At 43.4% G+C, this 12,058-nt stretch overlaps 1 protein-coding gene across 1 annotated transcript in view; it reads left to right on the top strand.

Annotated features, from left to right (window-relative positions):
* SLC16A2 (solute carrier family 16 member 2) overlaps positions 1 to 12,058 on the top strand; it is a 748,609-nt gene that overhangs the window by 601,918 nt on the left and 134,633 nt on the right. Inside the window, exon 4 of the mRNA XM_044057669.1 lies at positions 200 to 349. Coding sequence (XP_043913604.1) covers positions 200 to 349 — 150 coding nt within the window. The remainder of the gene's footprint in view (positions 1 to 199; positions 350 to 12,058) is intronic.

The following is a 12,058-nucleotide window of genomic DNA, read 5'->3' as shown; positions in this document are numbered from 1 at the left end:
TGAGTTCACATAGCCAACCATTATATAGTGGGCTTCATGATGATAGTCACCATATAGCTGTATGGCATCCTTATATGTTATCTGGCTCACATATAAGTAGTCATGAATTTCTACGATTCTGTTAATGCTCATTTTATTTGCACATGCAATTCTTGCAGAGTATTACAAATGTTGAATGTGTGTACCTTTCGGTTTTCAGATGCAGTTTCTGAAAGAGCAGTTCAAAGTCGAAAAGCTAGAGAATGAATTTGTTGTGCTGGTTTGCATAGGAGGTGCATCAGGCCTTGGCCGTCTGGTCTTTGGCAAAGTCGTGGACTGTATTCCTGGAGTTAAGAAAGTCTATATGCAGGTAAAGCATCCTACACCTTATAGGTATTTACTGATGCCAATCCATAATGATTTTCCTCGGCAATGTGTTCTGTGTTACATTTCTCTAGAAGTCATCAAAGTCTTGCTTTTTCCTTGATAGTGTGCTTGCTACTGCACTGCATCATACAAACGTTTAAGTTGATTTTGATATTTTCTGCTTAAATCCAAAATTACTGAAATAGGATGCTTATTTTTGTTGTGCTGAACTGCTAGAATCCTTGATTACCCAGTGGAGTTGGAGATTGAAGAGGGTGCTATGTTGGTATGGTAGCTTCCAAATATGGCATTGAGTGTTTACAGCTGCATTGATGACTTTGTCAGACCTGTAAACAATTTCTTCCCAAACTTACCCCTGTTAACTCACTGATCATCTTCAACACCAAATGAAAGAGAAAGAAATATATGAAAACAGAAATGTGCCTATATACTGGCTAGGAGCAATAACATGCCCCTCCAATGTGTAACTACATTGTGTTTAACACTGAGTTGATTGACACAACCAGTAAAAAAAGTCAAAGATGTTAGCAGATTGTTGCACAGTAAAAAATGTACAAATAAGTTTATTTTTGCTGACATGTTTACTATTTTTCAGGAAAGTGGAAATAATGTGATGTTTCTTCAGGTAAGCAATGTAAATCATTTTTGCCTCACCCCCTCCTTTACAAATCTGTCCCATTAGTTCACGTATAATAGGCATCCAAAATATACCATAATTTAAGCTAGCAGCACATTTTGATTTTATGCAGTGGATCCATCTTTTAGGGACCAGTGATCCTACTCACCTAAGGTTACCTTCATGTCAGTCACCATATGGGGTACATGTCAGTCACCATATGGGGTACATATACTTGAAAAGTCCAGCGGTACATGAGACTGCTTCTTTATGTTAGAGAGCACCTGGAATTTGAAGGAGTCCTACTTGAGTGTAGTTAATACCACAACAAACTGCACTTATTTGTTCATGTTTTTTTTTCCTGTGAGATATTTTTTTTTATTTGCAACAGGATCTGCTACATCAGAATAGCTGTTTAGAGCCAGCTTGATTGGGATGCAGTTATAAAGCCATGATTATGACCTAAGCACCATGAGTTCGGTTAGTGGCCTGCCAAGGAAGGGAGTAATGAAAAGGTACAGCCTGAACAGGCCAGTTGCACAAGCACGAGAAAAGCTTGATGGTCACTGGAGATCAGGGCACCAACCAAAAAAGATTACTTGAAGAGTGAGGCACTGGGATGATAGGGCAACTTCCACAGTTAATTACAGCCTGCCTACAGCATTAGGTGTTAACAGATTTAAGACATATGCACATAAGGCCCCACATTTTTACCTTTTCTCCTGTTTTTACACAGATATGTTGCAGTCTTGAAAATAATACCAGTTCTGGCTCCACAAGTGACATAAAGGAATAAAGTCCTGACTATGCAGAGGTGACCTAAGTTTGATTAGCAGCACTGACATTTGACAGCATAGACAGACTGGATTGCCATGCCCATCCTGCAGGGAGGGATTGTGGTTTTAGCTCTTGCCAACGCTCTGATGGCACACTTTCAGATGGACCTTAATGGTGGGTTAAGATGCAAGAAGCTAGCGCAGGGAGGACCACTTTTGTGAAGATGATACCTCAATACAACATCCTCTCTTTTTTTTCTGGGGGCTATGAATTAGTGTGTTATATTGGACATTCTATGTGGCAGGATCTGGTATTGCCTTACCTCAACACTCCGGAGTCTACTCTGTCCTTGCCTTATAAGTGTCAAGATTACCTTTATGGATACATGCTTCCAGAGATCACTATTGTTTGACCTGAGTTAAATTATCACCGGACTTTTTCTACTACACTATGTCCTATTCTTCTACAAAGGATCTTTAAGAAGTCCCAGAGGAACTGAGGATCATAATGGCCCTACTGGAATTGACAAGGCCTGCAGCAGCTGGAGTAGTAGCATTAAGAGCATAGCCTTGGTTGTGAGTAGCAACTAGGTCTCTGGATATTTTAAATTAATAAGAAAACTGCATTTATTTCATTATTTTTCCAGTGATAATGTCAATAAACTCATTGTAGTTGATGCTTAAGAGACCCCTTGAGCTAGAAGTAATACTTTTTTTTAATGATTGTAACATATGTGTATAAATATATATATATATATATATCTACTTCAGTAAATCGAACTTTTACTAGTTCGAACCACATATGCCCGAGACCATATGTTCGAACTCATAAAAGTTCGAACACTGACATAAAACCACATAAAACCAAAAAACACAAAACTAAACGTCTATAGCAGGGGAGCTATGCCTCCCTGCACCCCCACCCCTCCTTACTTAAATAAACCAACTCCGAGATCGAACTACATTGCGGAAATGAGAAATCTTCCCTTTCCCCTCTGTACGGAGATCTCTATTCAGTCAGATTGGACTTTTACAAGTTTGAACATATGGTCCCGGCCATATGTGGTTCGAACTTATAAACGTTTGATCTACTGAAGAGGACCCTATATATATATATATATATATATATATGTGTGTATATATATATATATATATATATATATATATATATATATATATATGTATGTATATATATATATATATATATATATATATATATATATATATATATGTTTGTTTGTGTCTTTCGGCTTTTCCCGGTTAGGGGTCGCCACAGCGGAACTCCGGTCCGCTAATGACTGGCAGTAGATTTTTACGTACAGAGTTGCCAGCCCTGACGCATAGCCTTCAACGAAAGTACGCCCATTCATGCATGTCTCCGCACAGAAGACGCTCTAGCTGTGAAGCGAACGGCACAACGTCCTGCTGTGAGGTGACAATGCTACCGCAGCACCACCACTGCGGATATATATATATATATATATATATATATATATATATATATACATATATATATATATATATATATCCGTGGTGGTGCAGCAGTAGTGTTGTTGCCTCACCGCAAGAGGTTCTCCCATTCGATTCTTGGCTGGAGTGCGGGGAATACCTTCTATGTGGAGTCTGCATGTCCTCCCCGCAGTTGGGTGGGCGTTCGAAAGACATGCGTAAATAGGCGTGCCTTCGTTGAAGGTTGAACGTCGAGCTGGCACCTCGGCGTCCGTGAAAATCTACTGCCAATCATTAGCAGACCTGGAGTTCCTCTGTGGCGACCCCTAACTGGGAAAAACTGAAAGACAACAACATATATATATAGCTATAAAAAGACAGCTATAAAAAGATTATTCTATCACAAACAACAGCAATTAGCAAACAACTTATTCAGATTATTTTACTGTTAAGTATATCTTCCAATTAACTGCCATTGTACTTTGCTAATAGAATTTCTAAGTTACACCAGTAGCGAACTTGTTCATATTACTAACAGATCTCCTTCTCATTGCTCCTTTCTTATTATTACAAACAGTGGCTGGTTTTACAAATTCTTTAAACATAGGAGATGCAATAGAGTTCCATTTTTACTAAGGATTTTCTTTACAACTGTTAATAGACACTAAAATGTTTTATACATTTCACTATTAATAATTGAAGGGACTGGAACTTTCATTAGCATTGTTACTCTTGTAAGCATACAGTTATCTGACTCTAACCAAAGTTCCTTGAAAAAAAATACTATCATCTTTCCAGTAGTCAATGACTTTACCACAGTCTACAAACATATGTGTCCAATCTGCTTTAGTTGTCTTATTACATCTCCAGCATTTAGACACACTGTTTTACTAAATTTAAAAACTTTAAAAGCTAGTATTATTACTGATAATATTGATTTTTTTTCATAGTCCTCAAACTTTGATTCATGTGTTAATTCTTATAACTTAAAGAAACAATTGTATACCATATAAGGGTTGCAAAAGTCCTTCAACTGATAATAAAACTATTAAAAGATTCCCACCTTGGTCATACTTATGTGTAGTTGAGTTTTTTTACCAAATTTTCTAAAAATAAGTAAAATGTTTTTTAGAATTTAACCTCACAAAAAATAGAAAAGAACAGATTTAGGTAAAGTGAAAACAGTACAAAGCCTGCAGATAAGGGGGAAATATTGTTATTTTAAATGTTTCCCAATATTTGGAGATGCATTGTACTAATTTATCAGACACTTCTACATATGTTAAAATTAATAAAAGATGATATCATGGTGCTTATGACTGTAATAAATTCTTGTGTTATTGCATCATGTTTGCATTGGTGGTTTGATTGTAGAATTCTTGCCTCCCATGCAGGAGACCCGGGTTCAATTCCCGACCAATGCAGTTTCCATATCCATACTCGCTAGGGTACTTCAGAAGATATGGGAGGAGAGGCCAGTAGTGATACTAATATCTTCTTTCTATCTGAGGCAGATTGGTTCTCCCCTCAACAGAAGATGGTTCTCCCCTCAACAGAAGATGGTAAGAGGAGAACTATTAACTGCTGCCTCAACATGTGAACCTTTTGATGTAGGTTAGGAAGTCTTTCATACACCCAAACCTGTCCACATTCAGACTCACTACATTGTAGATATAACTTTACCACCCTTTGTCCAGCTTTATTTAGGGCATATACTTAACATCATCAGGGAAGCTAAGCACCAAGCAATACACAATCCTACCTAGCTAAATAAAAGATGTGTTCCTGTGGTAACAAAGGAGCTGTCAAGTCCCAAACGTAGAAGATGCACCTATAATTCCATTCTACTTGTCTGAGCTACTTGCCAGTTGACTAGCTTATGCTTCACTGAAAGTACATGTCAGCCATTTCAGCTGTCCTGCCTATGGATACCACCTTAGCATCCAAGCCTCCAGTCAAATATATTGGGAAGAATATCCTTTACTACCACCACCACCCTTAACTTGGGACTTGAACTTCTTGTTAGAGAAATTGACTCTGCCACCCTTCGAGCCAGCAGCCATCATTCAACTCGCATTCATTAACTGAAAAACTGTCCTCCTCATTATCATATATTTATGACCTATAAAAACATTTTGCACAAATGGTCATGATGCAGAATGGGGAGTTCAGCCTATCGTGACATCGCTCAGGAGACAGTGGCATGTTGACATCAGTACGTCAGTCCACTGTAAGTTTGAGTGAAGTGCTTAGCAGGTTAATAAAGGTTTCATTTTCTTAATTTATAAAAATATAGGTTTGGTTAGTTATTTCACCTCTTATCCAGTCCTATGATCTTCTCTTTCAAACAAGATGATTACAAAATATAAAGACTCTCCCCCTGGTAAAGTTACAATAATACCTAGGAAAACACCCAGCCTCTGCCATGGCTGCAGCTTCCAGTTTTGTGGATTCTGCAGGTTCTTCTGAATCATTGTTACAATTATTATATGATAAAGCCAGCACCCTCAACTTAATTTCAACATTGCCAACAGTTAAATAAAAATGACCACAAGGAAATATTCAGTTGATCTCAGTGTGTTTCAGTGTATGGAGATTTTGAAGACTGAAAGGCTTTATCTGAGAATTGTAAAACACATGATGCTATGTAGTCCAATCTCGCCTACATTCTTACCCGTGGGTTCGGAGCCGAATGTCGGCTCCAACTCAGCCAAAATTTTTCTAGCTCAAAGTCTTCTATTGGCTGGGCTAAGATGGTATCCCATGCTGCACTGCTCTATATCTCCAGATCTCATTTGCTGCTCGTGTAGCTCGGATGTGGACTCGCTCTTGGCTGTGGCTAAGTACCCTTTTTTCTTCATTATTAGAGAATTGGTTGCAAACAAAAAGCTATTTTAATAGCTATTGTGTGTTCTGGTCTTGTATGGTTAAAAGTTTTGTGTTTGATCGTTTTTTCTGTGGTATCCCACTAGCTGTTCCAGCGGGCTAGGCCCGTTTCAGTTAGAGGACCTAGTCTGTCCCTTGCTTCCTTGTGTTATATATATTTTTTACAGGTCTAAAACCGTTTAAATTAGAGGTTTTAGTCTTCCCCTCCTGTGTTGTGCCTAAGGATAGTTTTAGTTAGAGATCTTGAGGTTCTCGTTTGTGGTAGTGTTTTTCCTGCCTTGTGACTGTTTTACCGTTGGTACTGTTGTCAGTTAGTGTTGTCTTGGTGCTTTGTTGTAGTTAACTATGTCCAAAGATTCTAAGGAGCAGAAGCCCTCGGTCTTCAAGAAATGCTCTCAGTGCAGCTATAAAATGTCCATTACTGATGGACATTCTGTCTGTGTGTATTGTCTGGGAGCAATCCATCTCCAGGAGTCATGCAGTTTCTGTCATGCGTTTAGTCCGAGAGTTCTTCAGGAAAGGAAGAATAAGTTGATTTTGAAGGGATTTCTGAAACCCTCCTTCGAGGAGGGTCTGGAAACTGCTTCCAGCTCCAAGACAAAATCTTTGAAATCTAAAAAGAGATCTCCGGCTTCATCAGTCTCCTCTGAGCCACTGGAGAAAATAGCAAAGTCTGCTTCAACATCCTCAGCTCCATTGTCCTCGGGGCCGCAGGAAGTGTCTGTGGTTATGGAACCAGCATCAGCTCCAATCATTTTAGAACCTATTTGGAGCCGTCGCCTAGCATTAGGCCAGCATCACCTCCTCGCAAGTCCCCTTCGGAGAGGAGGTCTCGATCTCCCTCTCTATCCTCTAAATCCTCCAGGACCTTATCTGATGTGAATGTCGATAGAGTGAAGCAGAGACTCCTTCAGTCACCGGTTTTAGCAAAATTGTTCTGGGCTCAGACCCAGTCGGCTCCGGAGCCCATCCTTCAACCTGCTTCGATACTTCCTCCTCCGAGCATATCTCAGCTTTCCAAGCCAGAGTGCTCGGCTCTGTGGGATGTCCATAGGTCAGTTCCAACAGCCCCTCCTGGCTTATTGGGGCTGACGTCAGCTCCGACCCCGTTGGCACTATCCACAGGATTCAGGACTCAGGATTCTTCGGTCGGACCCGAGGGAGAGGCTTCAGGACACCTATCGGTTCCTAATCTCCCTCTCGGTGCTTCGGCGCGGGGAAGTCTGACTCCTGTCATGGTTTCGGAGACTGGTCGCTCCTCGGACTCAGGGGGTCTGGCCTTCGAGGCCATGCAGAGTGCGCTGGCCAGGTCGTCAGCGGCATCATGCGGGTCGGTCACTCTGTCCCCTACTACACCGGTGCAGGTCTCTGATTGCCATCTATCTCTAGACAGCGGAGCCCCAAGGCCTCAGGGTACCCTTTTGAGTGGTCCCCATATTTCTGAGGGCCCCTCAGAGCCACCCAGAAAGAAGACGTGCAAGAGGAGGCACATAGATTCCCAGGATGAGTCTCTCACATCAGACACCGACCTCGAGGAATCGGAGGGGTCCACCAAGTCATCCTCTGAGGATGTTTCTTTCTCTGACATCCTAGAGATTTTGAAACAAAGAGGTGACTGGCCATCCAAAGCCCCTTCCGAGGAGGAGTCGGTCTTCCTGAAGGCCTTTGGTGCTCAGCCCTCTGCTTCCTGGGTATCTCCACCCTTCGAGCTTCTGGATTTGGTCTGTCGAAGGGTGTGGGAGACCCCTGACTCTGTGGAACCAGTCCCCAGGAGACCCAATAAATTTTTGTCTGCTTCACCTGGTAAGGAATTTCTGTCCAAGGGAGTCCCTGTGGATGCCATGGTGGTGGCAGCGGCCACTCAGAAGGAATTAGCCGAGACTTCTTCCACCGTCCATCCTCCTAACAAGGAGTCTAGGACCATAGACCGGTACGGGAAGCGTACCTCTCTTCAGCGACCTTTACCTTACTGTCACTGAATTATTTATCTCACTTTACACGGCTCCAGAGAGATCTCCTCAAGGAGCTTGGAGATATGCTCATGGGTAACGTTTCTGAGGCAGTGACCCAGACGGTTAACGCTCAGATGTCTACCCTCAACTCCATCGTTAACTCCTCCATGAGGCTGATCTCATATGCAGCTGCTAGAGCAAGTAGGGCAGCAAGTTCAGGAGTTGCTCTTAGGAGACAGGCCTGGATGCACCTTTGTCATTTTGTGGAGGCCTTCAAGTCTTCATTCACTGACGCCCCTTTCAATGGTTCCTCTTTGTTCGAACTAAGGTGAAAGACACCCTCACCAGGTGCGAGCAGGAGGGAAAAACTCTGTCTGCTGTAGGAGTCCGTTTTTCCCTTCCATCTAGGCCTTATCCCAAGGCCCAGAGGAATGGCAAAATGTGGTTCAAGAAATCACAGAGGTTTTTTCCCAGTGCACAAGGTGAGCCCCCCTCCAGAGGCAGAGGAGGGGGTGGTTATTCAGGGAGATGCCATCCTAGAGGCAGAGGGGGCCCTCGCAACTCGGGAGACCACGATTCCTTTCGTGGTTCTCCCTACCGCCGTTCCTGATGGGAGGCCCGACTGTGCGTTTCCGGAGCCAGTCGGGGGTTGAATCTCATTATACCCTGAGGCCTGGCAAGACATCACCCAGGACCAATGGGTTCTACGAATAATTTTCAGAGGATATGTCATCCCCTTCTCGTCAGATCCCCCTCCAATCAAGAAAATCCCAGATGTTCCACCCAGTCAAAGGGATTACGCAGCTTCAGAAGTTTCAAAGCTGCTAGAAAAGGAAGCCATCCAACATGTCCCCTCAGACCAGATCGGATTAGGGACTTAAGATTCTTTTTGGTGCCGAAAAGGACAGGGGACCTGAGACCCATATTAGATCTCAGCCAATTGAAATCCCACGTGCAAAAGTCCAAGTTCAGAATAGTCACATTGCAGTCTATTCTCCCATTATTGGGAAAGGAAGTGTGGATGTGCTCCATTGACCTCAAGGATGCTTACTACCACATCAAGATGGACAGGGCATCCAGAAGTCACCTACGCTTCCGGCTGGGAGCCAGTCATTTTCAGTTTTGAGCCCTGCCCTTTGGTCTCACCCCAGGGTGTTTACCAAATGCATGGCAGTGGTGACTGCTCACTTGAGACATCAAGGATTCCAAGTGTTTCCATATCTGGACGATTAGCTCCTTACTGCCACCACCAGGCATCTACTAATTCAGACCAAGGACGCTACTATAAACCTATGTCAACAGCTGGGCATCACGTTGAACTGGGAAAAATCTGCCTTGTTGCCCTCACAGCGTGTCAGTTTTATAGGCGCAGATCTAGACACCATCCTCATGTGGGCATTTCTACCGCAGGAAAGAATCTTGGCTGCGACGATTATGTTAGTCCCTCTGGCAAGGTTACATATGAGACTCCTTCAGTGGCTACTTTTTGCCCAGTGGTCTCTCCAACGTCTTCCACTTTCTTACCCTATTTTACTCATGGACAGGTGCAAACAGGATCTCATTTGGTGGCTTCGCACCGACAACCTGAATGCAGGAATGCCCTTAGTTCCTGCTCCCCCTATTGCCATGGTGACCACGGATGCCTTCCAGATGGGGTGGGGGGGCATTATCTAGGCAGGACAGTCCAAGGCACGTGGCAAGAGCACGAGATGCATCTGCATATCAATGTCCTGGAGATGAGAGCTGTATTACTAGCATTGCAAACACTTCAGAGCTTTCTTCCTCACGGGACTATTGCAATCCACTCAGACAATATGTCAGTGGTGTGGTATCTGAACAAGCAGGGAGGAACCAAGTCTTATCCCCTTTGCAGAGAGGCCATGCGAGTGTGGCAGTGGGCAGTGTCTTCCCAACGTTTTCTGGTTGCAACGCACATTCCGGGGAAGTCCAATGTGATCACAGACAAGCTAAGCAGAGCTATTCTGATGCCTTACTAGTGGTCCCTGAACTGTCAAGTTGCGGAACAGATCTTCCGCACTTGGGGTCAGCCTTGCTGCGACCTCTTTGCCAGCCCCCTCTATGCCAAATGCAGCAGCTACTTCACGTTGCTCCCCCTCAGGGGGAGTCACCCAGGGATGCTCTAGTCCACGATTGGCCTTCCGGTCTATTACATGCCTTCCCTCCAGGTTCCCTTGCTGTCAAAGGTTATTCAGAAAGTGCAAGGCTTGGGAAGCAGAATGTTTCTGATTGCTCCACCCTGGCCTTGTCAAATTTGGTTCCCCTTTCTCCATCCCTATCTCATGGACGCTCCTTGGATTCTGGACCCACAACCAGACTTACTGACACACATGTCAGGTGTCAGGGCAGCTCCATCCCTCTCTTCGGACCCTCCAGTCGACAGCCTGGCTACTCCATTTCTGTCATTAGTTAGGCTTCATCATTTCTCACCGGAGGTGGTTCATATTTTATCTTCCTCTCATAAGCCCTCCACCAGGAAGATTTACTACAGTAAATGGAAGAGGTTTTCGATCTGGGTTCATACCCAAAAGATTGACCCTTACACAGCTCCAATTTCATCTGTATTGGAGTTCTTGTCTATGCTCTTTAACCAGAGTTCAGGGGCCGCAACCATTAAAGTCCAAATGGTGGCAATTTCTACCTTTCATGTCGCAAACGAACCTAGTCTGATGGCTCATAGACTCTGTAAGGCTTTTCTGAAGGGCACTCTGTTACTTCGTCCTCCGGTATCAGAACCTGTCATGCCTTGGGATTTAAACTTTGTTCTACAGGCTCTTACTTCATCCCCCTTTGAGCCTGCAGCCACTTTTGATTTAAAATTATTAACTTGGAAGACTGTCTTTTTAGTAGCCATCACGTCAGCCAGACTCATTTCAGAGCTTCAAGCCTTATCAGTCAAACCCCCTTATTTGATTTTTCATAAGGACAGGGTCTCTCTCAGACACAGTCCTTCCTTTCTTCCCAAAGTGGCGTCAATCAGTAACCTTAATCAATCTATTGAGTTGCCAGTGTTTTTCCCCAGTTCTCCAACAAGGCAGAATTTAAATTTCATCAATTGGATGTACACAGACAATTACGTTTTTATCTGCACAGAGCCAAAGACCTCAGAAAATCTGATCAGCTGTTTGTTTCCTTTTCGGAAAACAGAATTGGGTCTCCTGTCTCTAAAATCACGCTGTCCAGGTGGATCTCCAGTTGCATTTCTTTCATTTATTCTTCAGGGGGTAAAGATTTACCTTTCCCGGTGAAGGCTCACTCTACTCTGTCTGTATCTACATCTACAGCCTATCAGGCCAGATTGTCTATGGATGATATTTGTGCTGTGGCTACTTGGGCATCTCCTCACACCTTTGTTACTCATTACAAGTTGGATGTGGTATCTAGGGGCAGGTCTTCTTTTGGTTCCACAGTGCTCAGGAATATCTACCGCTGAGCCTCCCAGGATTTAGGTGCTAGGGACGCTGTCCCATGAGTCAGAATGTAGGCGAGATTGGACTACATAACATCAAGAAGTTATGCACTCCCCATAACGTTCAGTGTATGTAGTCCATCTCACCTCACATTCTTACTTACCCCCCTCCTTCCCCCTTCTGGAGGATCTGGAGGTTAGGTCTGGTTTCAGAGCTCCCTTCATTCTTGGTTTGTTCTTCCTTTCATTGGATGTTGTTATGCATGGAGAATGAGTGCTGGTGTTCGCAGCAAACTAGATCTGGGGATATAGAGCAGTGCAGCATGGGATACCATCTTAGCCCAGCCAGTAGAAGACTTCGAGCTAGAAAAGTTTTGGCTGAGTCGGAGCCAACATTCGGCTCCGAACCCAGGGGTAAGAATGTGAGGCGAGATGGACTACATACATCGAACGTTATGGTGAGTACATAACTTCTTGTTTCTGGTGGTATTGTTCCCAGTGAAACTGTTTCTGATGATATTGTTCCCAGTGCTACTGTTACTGATGATATTGTTCTCAGTGATACTATTTCTGGTGATATTGTTCC

This window comes from Protopterus annectens, chromosome 15.part0, assembly GCF_019279795.1.
Source record: "Protopterus annectens isolate FY-2018-M chromosome 15.part0, PAN1.0, whole genome shotgun sequence".
In the NCBI taxonomy this organism is placed as follows: Eukaryota; Metazoa; Chordata; order Ceratodontiformes; family Protopteridae; genus Protopterus; species Protopterus annectens.
This window is presented reverse-complemented; position numbering and strand designations above follow the sequence as displayed.